Source organism: Erythrolamprus reginae, chromosome 1 (assembly GCF_031021105.1).
Source record: "Erythrolamprus reginae isolate rEryReg1 chromosome 1, rEryReg1.hap1, whole genome shotgun sequence".
NCBI lineage: Eukaryota > Metazoa > Chordata > Lepidosauria > Squamata > Dipsadidae > Erythrolamprus > Erythrolamprus reginae.
The window spans coordinates 59,758,027-59,778,304 of record NC_091950.1 but is presented as its reverse complement, the minus strand read 5'-3'; the positions used below and the strand labels follow the sequence as shown (position 1 = coordinate 59,778,304).

At 39.7% G+C, this 20,278-nt stretch overlaps 1 protein-coding gene across 2 annotated transcripts in view; it reads right to left on the bottom strand.

The window, feature by feature from the left end:
* Positions 1 to 390: 390 nt before the first annotated feature.
* The window catches only part of PTPN21 (protein tyrosine phosphatase non-receptor type 21), a 64,738-nt gene continuing 44,850 nt past the window's right edge, over positions 391 to 20,278 (bottom strand). The window contains exons 11-19 of one of the 2 annotated variants that reach the window (XM_070753815.1): positions 18,934 to 18,994; positions 17,441 to 17,528; positions 14,335 to 15,800; positions 11,978 to 12,115; positions 9,121 to 9,342; positions 8,474 to 8,602; positions 6,175 to 6,409; positions 3,822 to 3,982; positions 391 to 1,677 (exon numbers count right to left, since the gene is read on the bottom strand). In XM_070753815.1, coding sequence (XP_070609916.1) covers positions 1,549 to 1,677; positions 3,822 to 3,982; positions 6,175 to 6,409; positions 8,474 to 8,602; positions 9,121 to 9,342; positions 11,978 to 12,115; positions 14,335 to 15,800; positions 17,441 to 17,528; positions 18,934 to 18,994 — 2,629 coding nt within the window. In that variant the 3' untranslated portion in view covers positions 391 to 1,548. The remainder of the gene's footprint in view (positions 1,678 to 3,821; positions 3,983 to 6,174; positions 6,410 to 8,473; positions 8,603 to 9,120; positions 9,343 to 11,977; positions 12,116 to 14,334; positions 15,801 to 17,440; positions 17,529 to 18,933; positions 18,995 to 20,278) is intronic. The other variant, XM_070753824.1, reaches the window with a different exon arrangement.

The window sequence follows — 20,278 nt, the reverse complement described above, 5'->3', positions numbered from 1 at the left end:
TTCCCCCAAGTGCATTATTTTACATTTGGAAACATTAAACTGCAGTTTCCATTGCTTTGACCACTTATCTAGTAAAGCTAGATCATTTGCCATATTACAGATGCCTCCAGGAATATCAACCCTATTGCACACTTTAGAGTCATCGGCAAATAGGCAAACCTTCCCTACCAAACCTTCCCCTATGTCACTCACAAACATATTAAAAAGAATAGGACCCAGAACAGACCCTTGTGGTACACCGCTTGTAACCAGTCTCTGCTCAGAATACTTGCCATTAACAACAAATTGAATACCTGCCGTTAACAACAATATTATTGGAGAGTCTGCTTTGGAGATGTTATTCAGAGGAAAAAATAAATAAATTTGGTGACCCTAAAAAACATTTATCCCTTTTCTTTTCTTTTTTACTTTTTTGATAGGGAATTATTAACAAAGACAATTTTACCGCCACTTTGCTAAATGATGCAGACCAAAAGCCACATTCCACCTTAAATCAAATTCTGTTGTACTTGCTCCACATTCAATACTTTTTCCTAAAATGAAACTTGCAAGCTAAGCAGATAAGCATACTGTTTCTCTAGATAAATAAAATATTTAAACAAGTGTTTAAATATTCATCTGTATTCAACTTGATTTCAACCAGAAGTAACAAACTGTTCCTTAAAGAAATCATTCTGGAGCTACACTTCATTAATAATTACTTTCTGCAGTTTTGAGGAGCTACATAAGATTTCCTAGGACAACCTTTTCCCTTTTACTGCACTTTTTGACCTAGAATGTGACCCATCAATCATTTCCTCCTGGGGGATAAAACAGCAATAGCTGTAAATTTTGTCGTCACATTTACCTTCGCATTTTCTTTCTTTTCACTTCAAAGATTTGTCAATTATTTGTCTAATGTACCACAAACTTTACCAGCCATTACCATCTTCCATTTAACTCTTTGTCTGTTACAAATCTTAAGCCAAATACTCAAATTTCTTTTATTGCGTGCTGTCTGTAGCCTGCAGTTTCTAGACAAGTGCTCCACTTCTGGCAAAAAACAAAACTCTATGCCTTAAGTGCTTCATTTAATGGCTCGTTGGTGATGCTGGTTGCAACATAGAAATCAACACACACACAGACACACACAGACACAAACATTCATACATAGAGATCAAAATTAATAAACTCAATCACAATGATGCCATTTATAACCACTGTATAGACAAACTTCTTCTACCACAGGCTATCTAACAAGTATACATCAGTATAGCTTTCCATTCATAAAAATGTAACCACTGTGATTTTCAGTACGGTGCAGCAGTGTCTTCTTACCCTTGTATGCCTACCATGAATATAGTTTCATCAGAAGAACACAATGAATCACTCCCATTCCAAACCACTCCCCTCACACACACACATTCCTTTCAGCTTCAACGTGAACTCTGCCAAAACAATGTCCAGCTGCATACAAAATTTTCAAACTTCATGTAGTCCTGGAAGGCAAACTTCTGTTTTTGTAAGGTCTTGCAAAGAAGTAGACTTTGAAGCTTGAGTGGAGAAAACCTATATAAGCCTTGAACTCTTAAGAAACTCGATGAGAACTCCGTAGACAAATGTGTATTGGCTTAGGGTTTGCACCATCATCATCCTTTGCTGCCTCAGCATCTCTAGCATTCTCGGGATATCCAGTGCCTAAAAATATATACACACGAGTTGGAAAATTATTTGAATAGTGATAATAAGTCACAATTATTATTATTATTATTATTATTTATTAGATTTGTATGCCGCCCCTCTCCGTAGACTCGGGGCGGCTCACAATAATAATAAGAACAATGTAAAAAAAACAAATCTAATAATTTAAAAAACACTAAAAACCCCATTATTAAAAGCAAACATACACACAAACATTCCATGCATAAATTGTATAGGCCTGGGGGAGATGTGTCAGTTCCCCCATGCCTGATGACAGAGATGGGTCTTAAGAACTTTACGAAAGGCAAGGAGGGTGGGGGCAACTCTGATATCTGGGGGGAGTTGGTTCCAAAGGGTCGGGCCCGCCACAGAGAAGGTTCTTCCCCTGGGTCCCGCCAAACGACATTGTTTAGTTGACGGGACCCGGAGAAGGCCAACTCTGTGGGACCTAACTGGTCGCTGGGATTCGTGCGGCAGAAGGCGGTCCCGGAGGTATTCTGGTCTGATGCCATGAAGGGCTTTGTAGGTCATTACCAACACTTTGAATTGTGACTGGAAACTGACCGGCAGCCAGTGCAGGCCGCGGAGTGTTGGAGAAACGTGGGTGAACCTAGGTAAGCCCACAATAGCTCTCGCGGCCGCATTCTACACAATCTGAAGTTTCTGAACACTTTTCAGAGGTAGCCCCATGTAGAGAGCATTGCAGTAGTCGAACCTCGAGGTGATATAATGAACTGTGAGTATAATCTGAGGAGGAAGAGCCGCAGCCTAGCCAATGATCAACAAAAGACATCTCCACCTACAGAAAGAATGAGGATGGAGGAAGCATCTCAGAAGGGCCCCTCCCTAATTTTTGGAAAAGTAATGGGAAAGGAGGAAAAAAGGGCTTTCCAACTTGCAGGATTCTGCTTCTGTGACCAATCATGGGCTTTCCCAAATATGCCCATGATACACCAACACTCCGCAGTCTGCATTGGTTGCCGATCAGTTTCCGGTCACAATTCAAAGTGTTGGTTATGACCTATAAAGCCCTTCATGGCACCGGACCAGATTATCTCAGGGACCGCCTTCAGCTGCACGAATCCCAGTGACCAGTTAGGTCCCACAGAGTGGGCCTTCTCCGGGTCCCATCAACTAAGCAATGTTGCTTGGCGGGACCCAGGGGAAGAGCCTTCTCTGTGGCGGCCCCGGCCCTCTGGAACCAACTCCCCCCAGAGATTAGAATTGCTCCCACCCTCCTTGCCTTTCGTAAGCTTCTTAAAACCCACCTCTGCCGCCAGGCATGGGGGAATGAGATACTCTTTCCCCTTAGGCCTTTACAATTTTATGCATGGTATGTCTGTCTGTATGTTTGGTTTTACAATAGGGGTTTTTAACTGTTTATATTGGATTGTCATATACTGTTTACTACTGTTGTTAGCCGCCCTGAGTCTATGGAGAGGGGCGGCATACAAATCCAATCCAATCCAATCAAATCAAATCAAATAACAAAGGCAATCTTAGCATTCATGGTTTTGATTTTTTGCCTGGACTCCCCTGAAGAGCTGACAACTATATAGACACTTGTGTGACAAGTCATTAAATATCAGAGAATGAAAAGAAACAGAAGAGTAAGAAAATGAAATGATATTCTTTTTTTAGGTGCTGCTCTGTCAAGGGACCCAGATTGTTCGGGTCAATTTGGTGATTCTGTAAACCGCTTAGAGAGGGCTGTAAAAGCACTATGGCCCAGTATATAAGTCTAAATGCTATTTAGGAATAGGTTCCTTGAAAACATGCAAGTTCAGGGGACCAAATCCCATCGCGGGCTGGATTGTGATGTATTGGGATAATTTTTGCCTTTGCAGAGTCTGAGCATGGTCTGAGCGGGCTGGAAGCCACCAGTTTGACAGGCCTGTGCTAGTTTTTATAGATTTTGGTTTGAGTAGGTTTTTGATCCCTAACTTTGTAATTTCCAATCTAACTTGGAGGCAAGCACATCACTGTTGTGCAGTGGTTAACTTCAATCATGAAGAAAGGTTGGCATATTGTGAGGATCATCGCTCCATGAAATAGCCATTATTGGTCTTTCTCAGTGGGTTTCCCCTCAAGGGTATTCCCGTTGACTCCCATAATTCCTAGTTTAAAAAGTAAGCAATTACCTCATTGTGCTCCAAACAGGCAATCATGATCTCTGATAGGATGACCACTCCAGTTCTTCCTACACCAGCACTGCAGTGCACCAGTAGAGGGGGATTGGGAATTGCAGGGTCTGCGGTACTGTTGGTATGACGCCGTACTGACTGTATCTCTTCCAAGTATGCTATTGGATCCAGAGGAAAAGAAGAAAGGGAAAAATATTTAAATTAGATATCACTGATATATTTTTTGGTTTTTGCAGTAAAAAAAATATATATCCGATATATATGTATTCAACTTCTAAGTTCAGAAACTCAAAACAAAACTGAGCTTAGTATTTGGATAAAAGATCATAAGAAAATATCAGGGCTATAGTAGATCTGGATAAGACGATGCAAAACAGCCTGGAAAAAGATATCTCCGAGACCGCCTTCTGTCGCACGAATCCCAGCGACCGATTAGGTCCCACAGAGTGGGCCTCCTCCGGGTCCCGTCAACTAAACAATGTCGGTTGGCGGGCCCCAGGGGGAGAGCCTTCTCTGTGGCGGCACCGACTCTCTGGAACCAACTCCCCCCGGAGATCAGAACTGCCCCTATTCTTCCTGCCTTCCGTAAACTCCTCAAAACCCACCTTTGCCGTCAGGCATGGGGAAACTAAACATCTTCCCCTGGGCACGTTGAATTTATATATGGTATGCTTGTGTGTGTGTATGTTAGTATAGGGGTTTTTCTTAAATTTATAATATTTTAATTAATTGGATTATGTATTGGATTGTCTTTTCACTTGTTGTGAGCCGCCCCGAGTTTTCGGAGAGGGGCGGCATACAAATCCAAATAATAAAATAAATAAATAAAAATACTTCAAACCACTTCTATATTGCAACCAATAAAACTGCAAAAATGTATCCATCAAATCATTTAGAGTTGACTTTGAGAGATAATTTAGCAGTGCTGTACACTAACACTCACCTGGAATATATATCTACAGGTAATTCTCAAGTTAATGATTGTGAATAAGCCTTTGAATGACCTGTTGTAGGTGATACTGGTCTTTCAATAGGTCATCATGTGACAGATCCTATCTGATGACATTCTTTGCAGTGGTTATTAAGCGAACACCACAATCATTAAGGCATCCCATTTTCCCCAATGGGTTGGGGTTTTTTGCCAGAAACCAGAAGTAAATGCAGGTTTCTAACAAAATGATAATAACAGTCACCTAATTGCAAATGCTGCAAATAGAAATAAATGCAGACTGGCTGCTGAACGCGCAAAATGTGATCATGTGATCCAGGTTAAAAGTACCATCTAGATGTATCTGCTGCAACTTTGAACACGATGAGTCGTAAGACAAGGACTATGTGTATTCAACACAATGTAACATATAAATAAGCATACATTCTGTTTAAATATTTTGCCTTCTAACAAGGAATTTAAATAACTTATAATTAACTTTTTTCAATTAAATGTTGGTATATTTCAGTAAATTTCTGCTTTGCTTGCTCTCCACAAACTTTCCTCCTGAAATGAAATGAATTTACTTGTGTCTCCATAACAACAATTTCTCATGTTCTCTTAAATGACAACTGTGATTAAAACCTAATGACCCAAATTTTTTACATGAGTAAATTACTAAAGTTCCAAACAGAACAAAACATCAGAAATGAAAACAAACGTGTCTTCAGTTTTCCTTATGGCAATGTGTGAAGAAGAGAGATTAAGAGTAACGTACGAAACATATAATGATTTTTTCATATTGCAGTAAACTCCATTTTAGCTCAGAGCTTAAACAACTATTGATGGTGTCCTCTTATCACATCTCTCTCTCTCACACACATACACACACACACACACACACAAACACACACATGCAAAAAGAGCAAGGTTGAAATCTTGTAAGAACCTTAAACTTTACAAGATTTCAGTATTTTTACATTGTATTTCAGGGTTGACGTTGGGAAAGGCTAACCTTACAATTGCACACAACAACACTCAGATCACCATGCACATAGTGGAAGGTGTGCATTTAGACTTCATGCATAGCCTGGAGAGCCATAGCTGTAAGGCAAAACCTAGCTATTCGAGGCTTTCTTCAGATATCCCCCATATCTCGAGCCTTACAGAAAGACCATTTAAAAATTTAAACTGAGGGTAACCTGCAGATTTGGTTTTCCATGCAATTATCAGCCCCAGACCTATTTTGTTTTAGCAGGGTTCCTATATCCCTTCTTTGCTGTCCTTCTCCTGAGTCCCAGGAGAAGGGCAGCATAGAAATGTAATTAATAAATATCATATGCTTTCACAAAATAGAAGAAATAATGCAAAATGAAGAGTAAGGTGTTTGGTGTTTTTTTTTTTTTAAAGGCAAACACATACACAGAAACCCTTTTGTGTCTTCTGGGCAGCCATGCTCTGGCCAGTCAGTATACTGAAGATGCCAAACTGTTCTCTCTTGTCCTGTGAGTAGGTGTTTGATCTTCAAACCTGTAGTGGCGTAGCAACCAGAATCTGTCCGGAAGCGAGTAGTGATCTTGAATCTTCCATAGGTCACTGTGTTGTGTCTTGAACCAAGTCGTGGCCAGTATCGGAAGCTTTTTTCCCGGCCACCTTCCTGCAAATACAATGTCTAATCAGCAAGAGAATGAAGAGGTCGCTGCAGAATGATCCACAAGACTTATTTGTAATATATTAACAATGATTACTTTTGGCCAAGGAGTTTACCAATTCTTCATCCCTCCATCTTTGATGTATCTTTTCAAATACCTTGTAATCCAAATGTATTTATTTGATTTCTATGCTGCCAATCCCAAGGGACTCAGGGCGCCTTACAATAATTATATATATGCAATATAAATAGATACAAAGCAATAAAAAGAAGTTGAACATTATCGAAGGATAAAACATTATCTAAGACTAAAATCCTATTAAAAGTTTGTTTGTTTATTTATTTATTGAATTTGTATGCCGCCCCTCTCCATAGACTCGGGGCGGCTAACAACAATGATAAAAACAGCATGTAACAATCCAATCCAATACTAAAATAACTAAAAAAAAACCTTATTATAAAAACCAAACATACATACAGACATACCATGCGTAAACTGTAAAGGCCAAGGGGGAAAGAATATCTCAGTTCCCCCATGCCTGACGGCAGAGGTGGGTTTTAAGAAGTTTACAAAAGGCGAGGAGGGTGGGGGCAATTCTAATCTCTGGGGGGAATTGGTTCCAAAGGGCCAGGACCGCCACAGAGAAGGCTCTTCCCCTGGGTCCCGCCAAATGACATTGTTTAGTTGATGGGACCCGGAGAAGGCCCACTCTGTGGGACCTGACTGGTCGCTGGGATTCCTGCAGCAGAAGGCGGTCCCTGAGATAATCTGGTCTGGTGCCATGAAGGGCTTTATAGGTCATAACTAACACTTTGAATTGTGACCGGAAACTGATCGGCAACCAATGCAGACTGCGGAGTGTTGGTGCAACATGGGCATATTTGGGGAAGCCCATGACTGCTCTCGCAGCTGCATTCTGCACGATCTGAAATTTTCGAACACTTTTCAAAGGTAGCCCTAGGTAGAGAGCATTGCAGTAGTCGAGCCTCGAGGTGATGAGGGCATGAGTGACTGTGAGCAGTGACTCCTGGTCCAAATAGGGCCGCAACTGGTGCACCAGGCGAACCTGGGCAAATGCCCCCCTCGTCACAGCTGAAAGATGTTTCTCTAATGTGAGCTGTGGATCGAGGAGGATGCCCAAGTTGCGAACCCTCTCTGAGGGGGTCAATGACTCCCCCCCCAGGTTATAACAACGCCCAAGTTGTTATAAAAAGACAATCATAATCATATACATGTACACCACTCATACAGTTGGCCATCAAAGATGTAAATTTATGCCTCCCAGCAGTGTTCCCTCTAATTTTTTTTTGGGGGGGGGGGCGGAAAAGTATAGTGTCGGGACTGGGCGGCACAGAAATAATAAATAAATAAATAAATAAATACTGTGTGTCTATAACAGTGAGCTCATAATAGGGCAACTCTATCAATATCAAAATGCCACTTAAATAGTTGAGCTAGTTTCAAACTAGATTTTGATTTTCTTTCTCTCTTCCTTACTCCCATTCTTTTTCTTTCTCTTTTCCTTCCTCTCTTTTTTCTATCTGTTTCTCTCTCTTCCTCTCTTCCTCTCTCTCTCCTTCCCTCTCACTCTTTCCCTCTTGGCTTCTGGGCAGGTTTGGAAAACTCTGAGTTGATGATGATTTTTAAGTGAGCGATTGCTCACTGCTCAGCTTAGAGGGAATTATGCCTCCCAGACCTGCTGGCAAAGCCAGGTCTTCATGACTGAGAGTTACACTGGCCAACGAGATACAATGATCAGGAGACAGACTGCATTCCAATTTGATGTCCTATAGATATATTGGAATGCAACTTGCCATATTTTCAGACAGAAAAAGACAGGCTGACAATTCTAGTAGTTAAATATTTAAAAGACACCAGTTAAATATTTAAAAGACACCAAACTGGGTAAAATGTGTCGGTTTTGAATGATTTTCCATATTAGTTCTCTACATAATTTTCTGGAATCCAGTCAAGAAAAAAAATCAGGTTAAAACCTAAGGATGACCCATACATTCATTTCAAAATTATATTTATGAGAGCTGAGGTGTGATTCAGAAAGATAACTTTACCTCTTCTGCTGTCACCATGGTTATAATAGCAGCCCCTTGCTCCCATACCATCTGCCAGAAATCTTGGCATGTATTCTGCAAAGGACCTTGGGTTGCAATATAATCCCACTCCATGCCCCCAACACAGACCTGTAGAATAAAAAATAGGATATTGATGCCAACATTATGAAAGGATACTGGTCAAAAATGCAAAGAAAAGGGGGGAAAAAACAGCAGAATTAAATCCTAAAAAAGAGAGCCTAAATGCTAAGAATGGAACTAAATAAATGTTTATTCTTTCCTTTAAACATGGTTTCCCCCCCCCCCCCCATACCAATCAGAATGATAAAAAGATACTTTCTAGGGCTATTTTTTCAGGAAGAGAGGGACAGGAAATGCCTTTTTTCAGTGAATTTCCAAGTGAATAAAGACTAAGAAATTGTTCTATGTTTACATTCTTAATCTTACATAGTGCCATCGACAACTCCCCAATCTGTGCTTTCTTGCTATGTTGGACTAAAAATATTTTTATCAGTATTAAGCAACTATATTAACTTATATATATATTGAGTATGATCTCAGATATTGCAAAGAATGATATTTTAAGAAGTTTTTGAAATTTATGTGGAAGAACTGTTTATGAATACACATCTTATTTCTAAACCTACCTTAATGTGTGATGCATTGATATAGCCCGTATTATTTTCCTTAGTAGGGACTAGCTCAACTCTGGTGTCATCATAAGGAAGCACATCCTGGAATCGGTTCCTTTCTGCATTTTCCGGGAGACAGGCTATTGAACAGTCACCTTCTACAAGCCTTTTCTTCTGAATCCGTTCATATTCCGTAAACACCATCCCTTGGTCTAACCTTTGTTCCAAACCTTTAAACTAAAAATACAGAAAAATAGATGGAATTATATCAGAGATTTTTCCCTCCATAAACATATGGTAGTGTAAAAATATGGGTTATTTTAAAAAACCAATTAATATATAATATATAACTTTGTTGGACCAGTTGGCTCCCAAAGAATTGGCCTTTTCCAGGTCCAGTCAACTAGACAATGTTGTTTGGTGGGATCTAGGGAAAGAGCCTTCTCTGTGGGGGGGGGGGGGGGGGGCGCCCTTTGGAATCAGCTCCCCCCAGAGTTTCACACTGCCCCCACCATCCTCGTCTTCCATAAAAGCTTACAGACCCATTTATGCCACCAGACTTGGGGCCATTAGACCTTAGCCCCCTGGCCGACGAGTGTGGTATGTTTTGTTGTGTGAATGGTATGAATCTTATTAGTGTTTTTTAAAGTTTTTTTAGTTATATTAATTGATTTTTTTAGATATGTATATGATATATTGCTTTTGATGTGTTGTGAGCCACCCCGAGTCCTCGGAGAGAGGTGGCATACAATCCAATTAATAAAATAAATAAATAAATAAACTTCCCATTTTACATTATCTGAGTTTGTCTAAAACATTCTTGCCTTTTCCCTTCTGCCAAATTTATCAATGGTTTGTAACATATTTAAAATAGTTGCATGGGAGTGCGCACACACCCTGTTTCCCACCACTTCCATTGGCCAGTTCTGAACGTCTCAAGGCCAGGGGTGGGCAGCAGGCAGGACGGGGTGGAACACAGTTTCACCAGTGGAAATTTATTTATTTATTTATTTGATTTGTATGCTGCCACTCTCCAAGGACTCGGGGTGGCTCACAACAAAAATGAAGCTGTGTGCCCAGCTCCAGCTGACCATCCCACCCTCCCATCCTCCTCCTTGGAAAGTAGCAGGGAGACCAGCACCGGCAGGAGTTGCAGGGGGCCCATTTACTCCCCCCTCTTTTCTCAACAGCTGATTGGCACCCGTTCACCCAGCTACCCAGCCTGAAGTAGGGAGTGACCCAGGAAGGAGAGTGCAGGAAACGCAAAGCAAATTGTCCCCCCCACCAGAGAGCGACACTGGTGAGGTTGTAAGTCAAGGACTTAACAGTTCACTTGAACAATGATGATCGTTCAAGCCACACTTACCCAGTCACATGACCATCAATCCACACCCACAAAATAAGCCACAACCACAGTGTGGCAGTAAAAATTTTGGCTGCCCATTACTGCTCAAGGCTCAGTAATGCCGCCCCGAGTCTACAGAGAGGGGCAGCATACAAATCTAATAAATAATAAGTAGTGAGCTGCAGCCCCAGGGTTGAAGACCCCTGTTCTAAGAAACAAATATCACGGTAAGTAAATATTTTAAAACCACAATGAAGCAACTATACAAACAGTGCCTCGGTCATCTTTTCAGAGATATTTCTTTAAACAGAGAAATAGAATGGAAAGAGAGAGGGCAGGCAAAACAGCAGCGGGAGTAGGAGAAATGTCCAATTTCCTGGCAGCTTCCTCACTGATATTTCCTGTGGAAATCTGGCAGAGACTATCACAAATTTCCCCTGCCTTGCCCTGCCAACAGATAAGTGGTTGCTGCTGGATGGAGGGGGGAGTGAAACTGGCGGAAATTCACAGAACATTAAAAATAAAAGTTCACGTGACCGCAATGGCAGTATAGCCACAGCAACAGTAAATCTGCCACAACTTTCCTAAATTGTATTCTTTTCAGAGTCATGGGTTCTGTATTTTGGACACATTTTATACATTAGCATATTTGAGGAACGTTAGTTAAAAATTGCTGCAACTATGGCATACTATTTTGCAAGAGAGTTGTAGGTAAACTTAAATAAATAAATTAATAATAATAATAATAATAATAATAATAATAATAATAATTTATTAGATTTGTATGCCGCCCCTCTCCGAAGACTCGGGGCGGCTCACAACAATGATAAAAACAATATTATACTGGCACAAATCTAATATTAAAAAAACCCTAAAAAACCTATCATAATTAAAAACCAAACAGCACATACATACCAAACATAAATTATAATAAGCCTGGGGGAAAGGTGTCTCAAATCCCCCATGCCTGGCAGTATAGGTGGGTCTTAAGTAGTTTACGGAAGACAAGGAGGGTGGGAGCAGTTCTAATCCCCGGGGGGAGTTGATTCCAGAGGGCCGGGGCCGCCACAGAGAAGGCTCTTCCCCTGGGGCCCGCCAGACGACATTGTTTAGTCAACGGGAACCGGAGAAGGCCAACTCTGTGGGACCTTATCGGCCGCTGGGATTCGTGCTGTAGCAGGCGGTTCCGGAGGTACTCTGGTCCAATGCCATGTAGGGCTTTAAAGGTCATGACCAACACTTTGAATTGTGACCGGAAACTGATCAGCAGCCAATGCAGGCCATGGTGTGTTGTAGATACGTGGGCGAATCTGGGAAGCCCCACGATGGCTCTCGCGGCCGCGAGCTTCAATATATATATATATGTATCCTAAGCAGTTAAAACAAATTGATGATTGACAAGCTGATGGCTAATACTAATACTGTTCTTGTATACAAAATGAATTTGGATGGCCAAGTTTGAATAACAAAACACTGGAGATGAATTTTCAATACACAGCCACAATCCTAAGCAAACATCAGACCAACCCGTTCATCATTTGTCGCTCTGGGAGATTCTTCCTTCCCCTCACTTGGCAGAGGAAGACGAGATAATGTTAGTCCATTCAGTGCCGCTAACTTCAAAGGTCCTATTTTCTTAGCTTCAGCTCTGTTCTTTTTCATGACCTGTTGGAAGAAGACAATCTTTCAAAATATATTGCGATAGAAACCAGAGACAAACTGGATTGCTGGAGGAGCAACAAAATTGGTAAACAACTAGAGAACTAAAGAAATACTTCATCTTTTTCCCCCGCCACTTCGGCCAATGCAATTCTACAGATAATGATAGCCAGGAACATTCTTTCCATGTTGCCTGTCTTTATTTCATCCTTACGTTTTTAAAATTTCACAGAGTTAAGAAACAGACTTGCCCAAGAAAGTAGGTTTTCATGAAGAGTGACAGCAACAATTGAGAATTAGGGAGAAGTAGCTATAACTTCAGGGAGAACAATTTATTCGATAAGAATGGTTAAAATCTTGCTCTCCCCCCCCCCCATGGAACTTATCAAGAAGCAGATATAAACCATTTCCTATATACATAAGGAAATAACTCTGTATGCTAGATGAGGCTTAAAGTGCAGTGGTCCAAACTTTGGAATTAAACAAGAATACGAACATTTTCCCATTTAAGCGTAGGACTCTAGGACTCTGAGGGCATGTAGACATATACTTTCTCTTCATAAATTAATGAATCATAACACAGCTATACATTATATATACATATAAAATGATCGAATCCCAGTAAGGAAGGGTGTGGCTAGCTGACGAGGCCAGAACAAGGCCGAAATGGTACCATCCTAGTCTCCCTTAATTTTAAAATTTCAGCTAAAAACATTTGATACATACAGAATATAGTTGTCGGCTATGAATAAATTAACTGCCTTGAAATGGTCCTGGGTTGGGCCTAGAGGCAAAAAGGAGCTGTGACGTTCCTTCAATATACCAGGGTGATCCGACATTAAAAAAAACATATAGCCCCTCTCTGGTACAGAGCTGAAGGGATCAAGGTCTGGTGGCTCAACTGTTAATTCTCTGCCTTACAAGGCAGAAGCTGCCAGATCGAATCCCAGTAAGGAAGGGTGTGGCTAGCTGATGAGGACAGAACAAGGCCGAAATGGTACCATCCTAGTCTCCCTTAATTTTAAAATTTCAGCTAAAAACATTTGATATATACATATATATATATTTGTTTTCGTAAATTTTCACGGGTATATGTATGTAGATTGTTCTGAGTTCGGGTTTTGCCCTGTGTAATGTTTTGCATGTCTATGCGACGTTTCGGCGAAATCACATTCACCATCATCAGGCTGAAGTTCCAATCTTTGTGTTGTTGTAAATGGAATGTTAGCAACTGTCATTTCTTCCTAGTATATAGTGTGGGGGTGGAGATTTGTTTTGAATGTAGTACATTCAAAACAAATCTCCACCCCCACACTATATACTAGGAAGAAATGACAGTTGCTAACATTCCATTTACAACAACACAAAGATTGGAACTTCAGCCTGATGATGGTGAATGTGATTTCGCCGAAACGTCGCATAGACATGCAAAACATTACACAGGGCAAAACCCGAACTCAGAACAATCTACATATATATATATATATATACACACTACATAAAGATAAAGGTTTCCTCTTTCCAGTCATCTCCATTTCTTGGCTGAGGGACCCAGTGTTGCCTGAAGACATTATCTGTGGTCATGTGGCCACATGGAACATTGCTATACCTTCCAACCAAAGTGGTAGCTATTTATCTACTCACATTTGTATGTTTTTGAATCGGTAGGTAGACAGGAGCTGGAGCAGGAATGGGAATTCACCCATTGTGGGACACTTGGGTCTCAAACCCAGATTGTCAGCTTTCCAGGTAACAAGCTAACAGCATTTTTACTGTTGAGCCACTATGTCTTGTATATATCTGTCTGTCTGTCTGTCTGTCTATGGGATGTTTCAGTAGGATATGTTATGACATGACATGCCATAGCGTGACCTGCCATAAACTTACACAACAAGCATTTCATGAAGTATTGAGGGAATCATAAAAGCTGTATCTGAGATGGAAGACAATTAAAAAATTCAGGTGGATCTATTTCTATTTGAGTGTTAACACAAAATCTCCATAGAGTTAATATGGGTATACTAGTTTTCTCCTGGCCATGAAAGGGACCATAGCTTGAAAATAAAACATATTCTTTTCATACTTTTAGTCCCATGTTCATTGCTGTGCTATCAAAAGACAAACCCAATAGAAATATATAACCAATGATGCCATTGGTTTCCTGTTTGATTCACATGAGAAGCTTTTCAAATATGATAGAAAAAGAGGAAAAGAAGAAAACTCACCCCTAAAGGAGGCAGCCCTTCTACAATATTCTTCTTCCCTGACAGTAATTCAGACACTGGTCTCTTCTTTATGGAATCCTTCCGCACTCTATACCGAGCAGAAATGGTTAAGTCAGACTCTGACACAGATGGAGTTAACAGTCCATCTCCCCTCCTTAGCACCTGAGAGTCAGCCATGATGTGTGAGGAACTCACATCTTTTACCCTCTTGTCAGTCTCAGTAATGTGCAATTTTGGCTCATGTATATGTAAAGGACCAGGAGATGAAGCAACGGAACTATAAGGGTAGTTCAATAAAGATTCAGTTGGATAACAAGCCGTTAGGGAAGGAAGCTGTGGTTTTCCATTGATGAATGGCAGGGCTGGGTTAGTCTTGCTTTCGTCTTCACATTCTTCCTCTTCCTCGCTGCTATGAATGAGCATAGTTGCATCTGAAAGAGATTTCTTATGCCCATAATTCACATGGTCTTCTTGCTCCTCAATTTCTTCTTGCTTTGCCCTTTCTAGGAATACCGAAGTCTGTGACCCAGAAGGGATCACCTTTGGCTGGGGCACATCTGCAGTTGAGGCTGACTTGGTTCTCTCTTTAATCCTCATGGCCTCAAAACTGTGTGCCAAGCCAGCAATTTCAATGCTGTTTCTCTTCTGCAACTGAGCATGCCGGGCTGATGTCAAAGGCTCACTCACTTCCTGAAGGGAATGGGCAACTGGTAGGCTGTCCTCCTGGAACGTCTGGACAGAATGATGGACCCGTCGGGTAATGAGATCAGGGTTGCTATTGCTGCTGTAGAAGTGTCTGGATAGATCTGGTGTGCTGTTAGCAGGTCGTGGATAAGGATAAGGAGGAGGAGGGCGGTATACTTGAGTCTTCATGATGTTGGGCGCTGGATATTCTTGGGCTTGCAACTGTACATTTGTTAGCTCAGGAACGCTCACGGCTCCAACCACCAAGCGCCTTTCAGGGGGATATGGATATGCGGACTGGCTGTGGAAGCTATAATTCAGATTAAATGGGTAATGACCAGAATGGGGAGAAGCAAAATTAGCATGTTCTCGGATTTCAGGCTGACTATATACCAGGGCATCAGGCCTACTGTAAGCGTATGAATTGCCAATGTTAAGGTTTCTCATGGAATGACTCTGTTTGTCTGAATTCATCATTCCTCGGTTTAGTTGCTTCATCACAGTTTCATAATCTGGGGTGGGCCGATAAGAAGGTGGTATTAGGGCACTATGTCGATGCGATGGGACATAATCTGAATGGAGGACATCACTGCCAGTTATGCTCGGGTTGGAGGACATGGGTGATGGCTGCACGTAGTGCTGCAAGTTATTCAAGGAATTTGTGCTGTGCGCACTGTAGACACTGCCATTGCGGATTCTGCCATTGTAGTCGTGCGGCGCTCTGTCCAAGCTAGTCTGAGAATGACAGTAATAGCCATTCTGGTTCGTCCCATAGAGATTATCTGGAATATAAATGTTGGCATTGATTTATACCCAAACCATGGTAGAAAGAGACAAAAAAAATTTCCCCAGCTGCTCCCATAATATCATTTCTTCACTTCACCAATGTATTTTTAAAATTAAAAACAAAGCCATGACTTCATGGGTAAATGAATGGCAACTTCCTTGTCAGTATTAAAAATACCTAAACTGCAAGACCTCTAATTCCAGCCCACTGGCAAAAGCAGCTTTATGAAATATAGAGATATTGAAACAAAATCAATATTGCAAATTCGCCTACAATATTCTATCTGCTCACTTCCCAACTAATCTTTCCCTCCTGAGAAAGAAAACTTGAACTTCTCTCTCTCTCTCTCTCTCTCTCTCTCTCTCTCTCTCTCTCTCTCTCTCTGTGTGTGTGTCCATGTCTGTCTCTCTCTCTCCCCCCCACTCCCTCAGAACTGCTGTCTCCAGTTGATATTTTCTTTCCAACAGTCTCCTTATATTGTAATTAGTGCCTTTTTCAACAGAAGAACACAGTAAAATTGCTTAAAGACTTTTTATTGGCAATATTAGACTTTTTAAAAACCTAATTGTTGCAAATATAGCACTCCTAATGGCATACAACTTTAGCTCTTAACCCTGCACAAAGCTTCCAGAGTGAATGCTGTTGTTCTAATGAAAAATTATCCTCCCTGCATGCCAGTTGAACAAGTTTTTAGTAATTAGTTCCTGCTGTCCTTCTAAAATATGAATAATATGGCTATCAGTTATAAAGTTCATTGATTCTATTTTGTCCTTATAAAAATGATGGTTTATTTTCCAGCTGGAAACTTAAGGTAATTTGCAGTAAAAAGAAACACTCGTTGGTAGAATATATATTTTGTAAAAGAAGACCCAGGTTCAAACTCCTGAGCCTTCATTTTATGGATGCAGATAGCACATGATCAGGAGGAGTCTGATAGTAACATTTCTAACTAACACATTTTATTAAAAGACATAGGCTTTGATGGGCTGCAGTCACAAAAGGCAGACTCCTCCAGATTTCTTTGCCACAATAGAAAACATGGCTCTCTTCCTAAAATATCTACAACAAACTAGCACATAATGGGTTTTTTTTAATTGTAGAACTTGAAAGATGCTGTCAGTGTCAACAACCAATCTAATGAAACAAACTATCTGAACTGGGACAAAGCAACATCTTCTCTTCTTACATTAGAGCCATACAATCAGTTCCTTATTCAGGTACTAAGCAGTTTGCATATTCGAAGCCAGAGGTATAAAATTCACGGCCCGCGGCTGGATGGGTCACATGCTGCCCCCCCCCCTGATTAACAAAGGAGGGGAAGTTCCAACAGGCCACGTGATGCTGCAATGACAATGTGAGTTTGATACTCCTTTTCTAAGCCATATTTTTTTAAACCACATTTTACTGAATAAGCCATAGTTGTTGAATTTACATACTGCTTTATGCAGTTTTTTTCACTTAGCAACAATAAATTTTGGGCTCAATTGAAGTCATAAGTCGAGGACTATCTATATACTAAGAACTGCTTGCCATTAACTATTAAGGTTCCTCAAAAACGTCTCCCAACTGTTTTTTATACTTTCTGATTGTTCTTTTGTGAAGTATTCCAGTTTCCTACAAATGCTCAAATTTTACCTTGCGAGGATGCATATGGTTCTGGGTAGTGTCCATTATAGTGTAACTGAGGTGGTGGAGGCATCATATAAGGCTGTGGTTTGGGCTGCTTGAAGTAAGCAAACATAGAAAGAAACATTAGAAAGAAACTTTAATCCAGTTCTAACATCCTCATGAACAAGAATGTCAATTCTGATAATTATAATTAAAAAGTACAAGGACGTTTTACAGAGATGAATAAGCTAGTCCATAAGTGCACCAGTGTGCCTTCTGTCCCCTGTCCTAAAGTTTCTTTTTAATTTTTTTTACTAGTATCATGTATATGAATATTATTACATCTTTACATACTCCCAATATGTACTTGACAAAACAAAACAAAAATAAAAATAAAATATGAGAGCTCCTAGTTTGTAAAAGAAAACTGAATAAGGATATCTGTACAACCAAATATAGAAATGTGAATTTTATATAAAATATAAAGGCAGCACCTTTCACTCCAGTTAATTGCACCCAGAGCCATTGGATACAAGATGGGCAGCCAATATTTTTTATAAATAAATAATAAATATAATAATGTATATAATAAATATACATTAACTAATTCATATTATCATTGTGGATTTGCTCTGCTGTGAAAAAACTGGATCAATCAACAAAATAAGTATACTGTATTATCCATGTCCTTAAACTTGCATTGCCAAGAAAGCCTAATTCAAGATTGGCTGGATAATGACTCACAGTTAAGTGTGATTTCAGGAAGTGGACACGAAAGAGCAGCTTCTAGGAACCCATGCATTGTTGTAAAAAATATTAAGTTATGTTGAAAAGGAGTTTTTCAAAAAGAAGAAAATAATATCATTTTATTCTTTAGATTTTCTTCAGCATTTACAGATTTACAATGGAAATTTATTAATTTATAAGTTAGATACTTGCTAAATTCTTAGCTTCACTGATATAAGTGATGAAAATATATTTAAAAGATTGTGAATTATGGCAAATTTTATATATATATTTTCTATCCTACTAAGCAATATTATATTGCCAGCAGAATGGATTGCCTACTTAAGTCTCTCAAAATGTTTAGTGCTGCATGTTCGTTAGTCGGAGCCTTGACATTGTAGTTAAATCTGAATTATCCAAGCGAATATGAAATCTTGAATGAACCTAGCATTCAGTTTGCTGCTTCTCCTTTAACTTAGTACTATATGTAGTTTTGAACAAAATATTTTTAAGCAGTGAGAAAATAATTGAAAAGTGTTTGGGTATATTACCATTTCAGTAGACAAGCAGAGGAATATGCATATACTTAAGCTAAAGTGTGTAATACTAAAATATTGTGTGATATGCTTAGCATTTATAGCAAAGAATACTGTTACAACATTTAGCATTCGTCTAATTTATTGCCAGATTTTATTATAATCTCTCAATGTACTTCATTAGAGTAACTGACCAACTATGGTTACTAACAGGTTAAATTCAAGGAATAAAGAAAAGTTCAGGTATGGTGTGCTTACCAGAGACAACCTAGAGGATGATCGCCTTCTAACTGGATTCACTGTCACTGTCTGAGCTTGTCTACAAAGCAGAATGACATAACATATGTGACATCAATCACAGTGGAGTCCTATTCACACATTTTCATAGATTTCAGTATGCTTAGTGGGAATAGGCATCTTTAGGACGGTAGTTTGCAACAATTCAAATTAATAAAATGATTCTTCTCCCAAAGAGTCACTTGCCATCACATTACATACTCTATGTAGATTTAATCATCCACAGCTGGAAGCATTTTGCATCAGATCAAATAATGTACGTTAGTATAAGCATCTCCTCCAGTGGCAGTCAAAAAGACTATGAATACTCATCAGATAATATAGCAATATTTCATTCGTTCATGTTAGGGGGAAGACCATTTAAATTTTCAGAAATGCAGCACGCTATGAAAAAAATGATATATAAAACAATATTGGCACCTTATTGGATAGATGGGTGGTATAAAAAACAAAGAAATAAATAATAACTATTGCTTAGCCATCAGTAGAGTTCACCTACCTGTAGTTACAATCTAACTATAAGTTATGTGATTAATTATGTGGGGGTTTATATAGGCGTTTTAATTGCATTTTGTTACCATGTTTTATTGTACTTTATTTTTATTGTTGTATGCTGCCCTGAGTCCTATTGGAGAAGGGTAGCCTATAAGTCTAGACAGACAGACAGACAGACAGACAGACAGACAGACAGACAGACAGACAGACAGACAGACAGACAGACAGACAGACAAATATACAAATAAAACCAGTGAATTACAAAGCAGACTTCAAAATAACCTTTTTCCCCCTTGTTCTTTGATAGACTAAATGATGGGAAGGGAGAGTTCCCCCCACCCTCAAATTCACAATGGTATATATGTAGTTTTATCAAACAGCAAATAGGATATACTGGCAAACATGGACAGAGCAGCATGCATGGCTAAATATGATACCCACTTTTCAAGAAAGCCATGCCTGCATTGACTGACACGCCATAGCCCAGAGAAATTGAATCAAAATAGACTACACATGGACCAGTCTATTGCTAATTTACAATAAGATATATACTGGTATGAATTTCATATAATGCCCCCTGTAGCCTGTTATAGCATTTGAAAAATAAAACAATGTTACTCTAAAACCTGTGATTTAAGCAAACAAAAATAGCAGGTATCATCTTTTAAGATTTTTATGCCATTAATTTAAATGTGTTTTAAAAACCAAGGAGGAGATACATGCTTTTTGATTAGCAGTGCTCAAACTCATCACCTAGAAGGAAACTAGATCCATGTTCAAATGTGAAACATAGTTTTTCTTATTAAGGCAG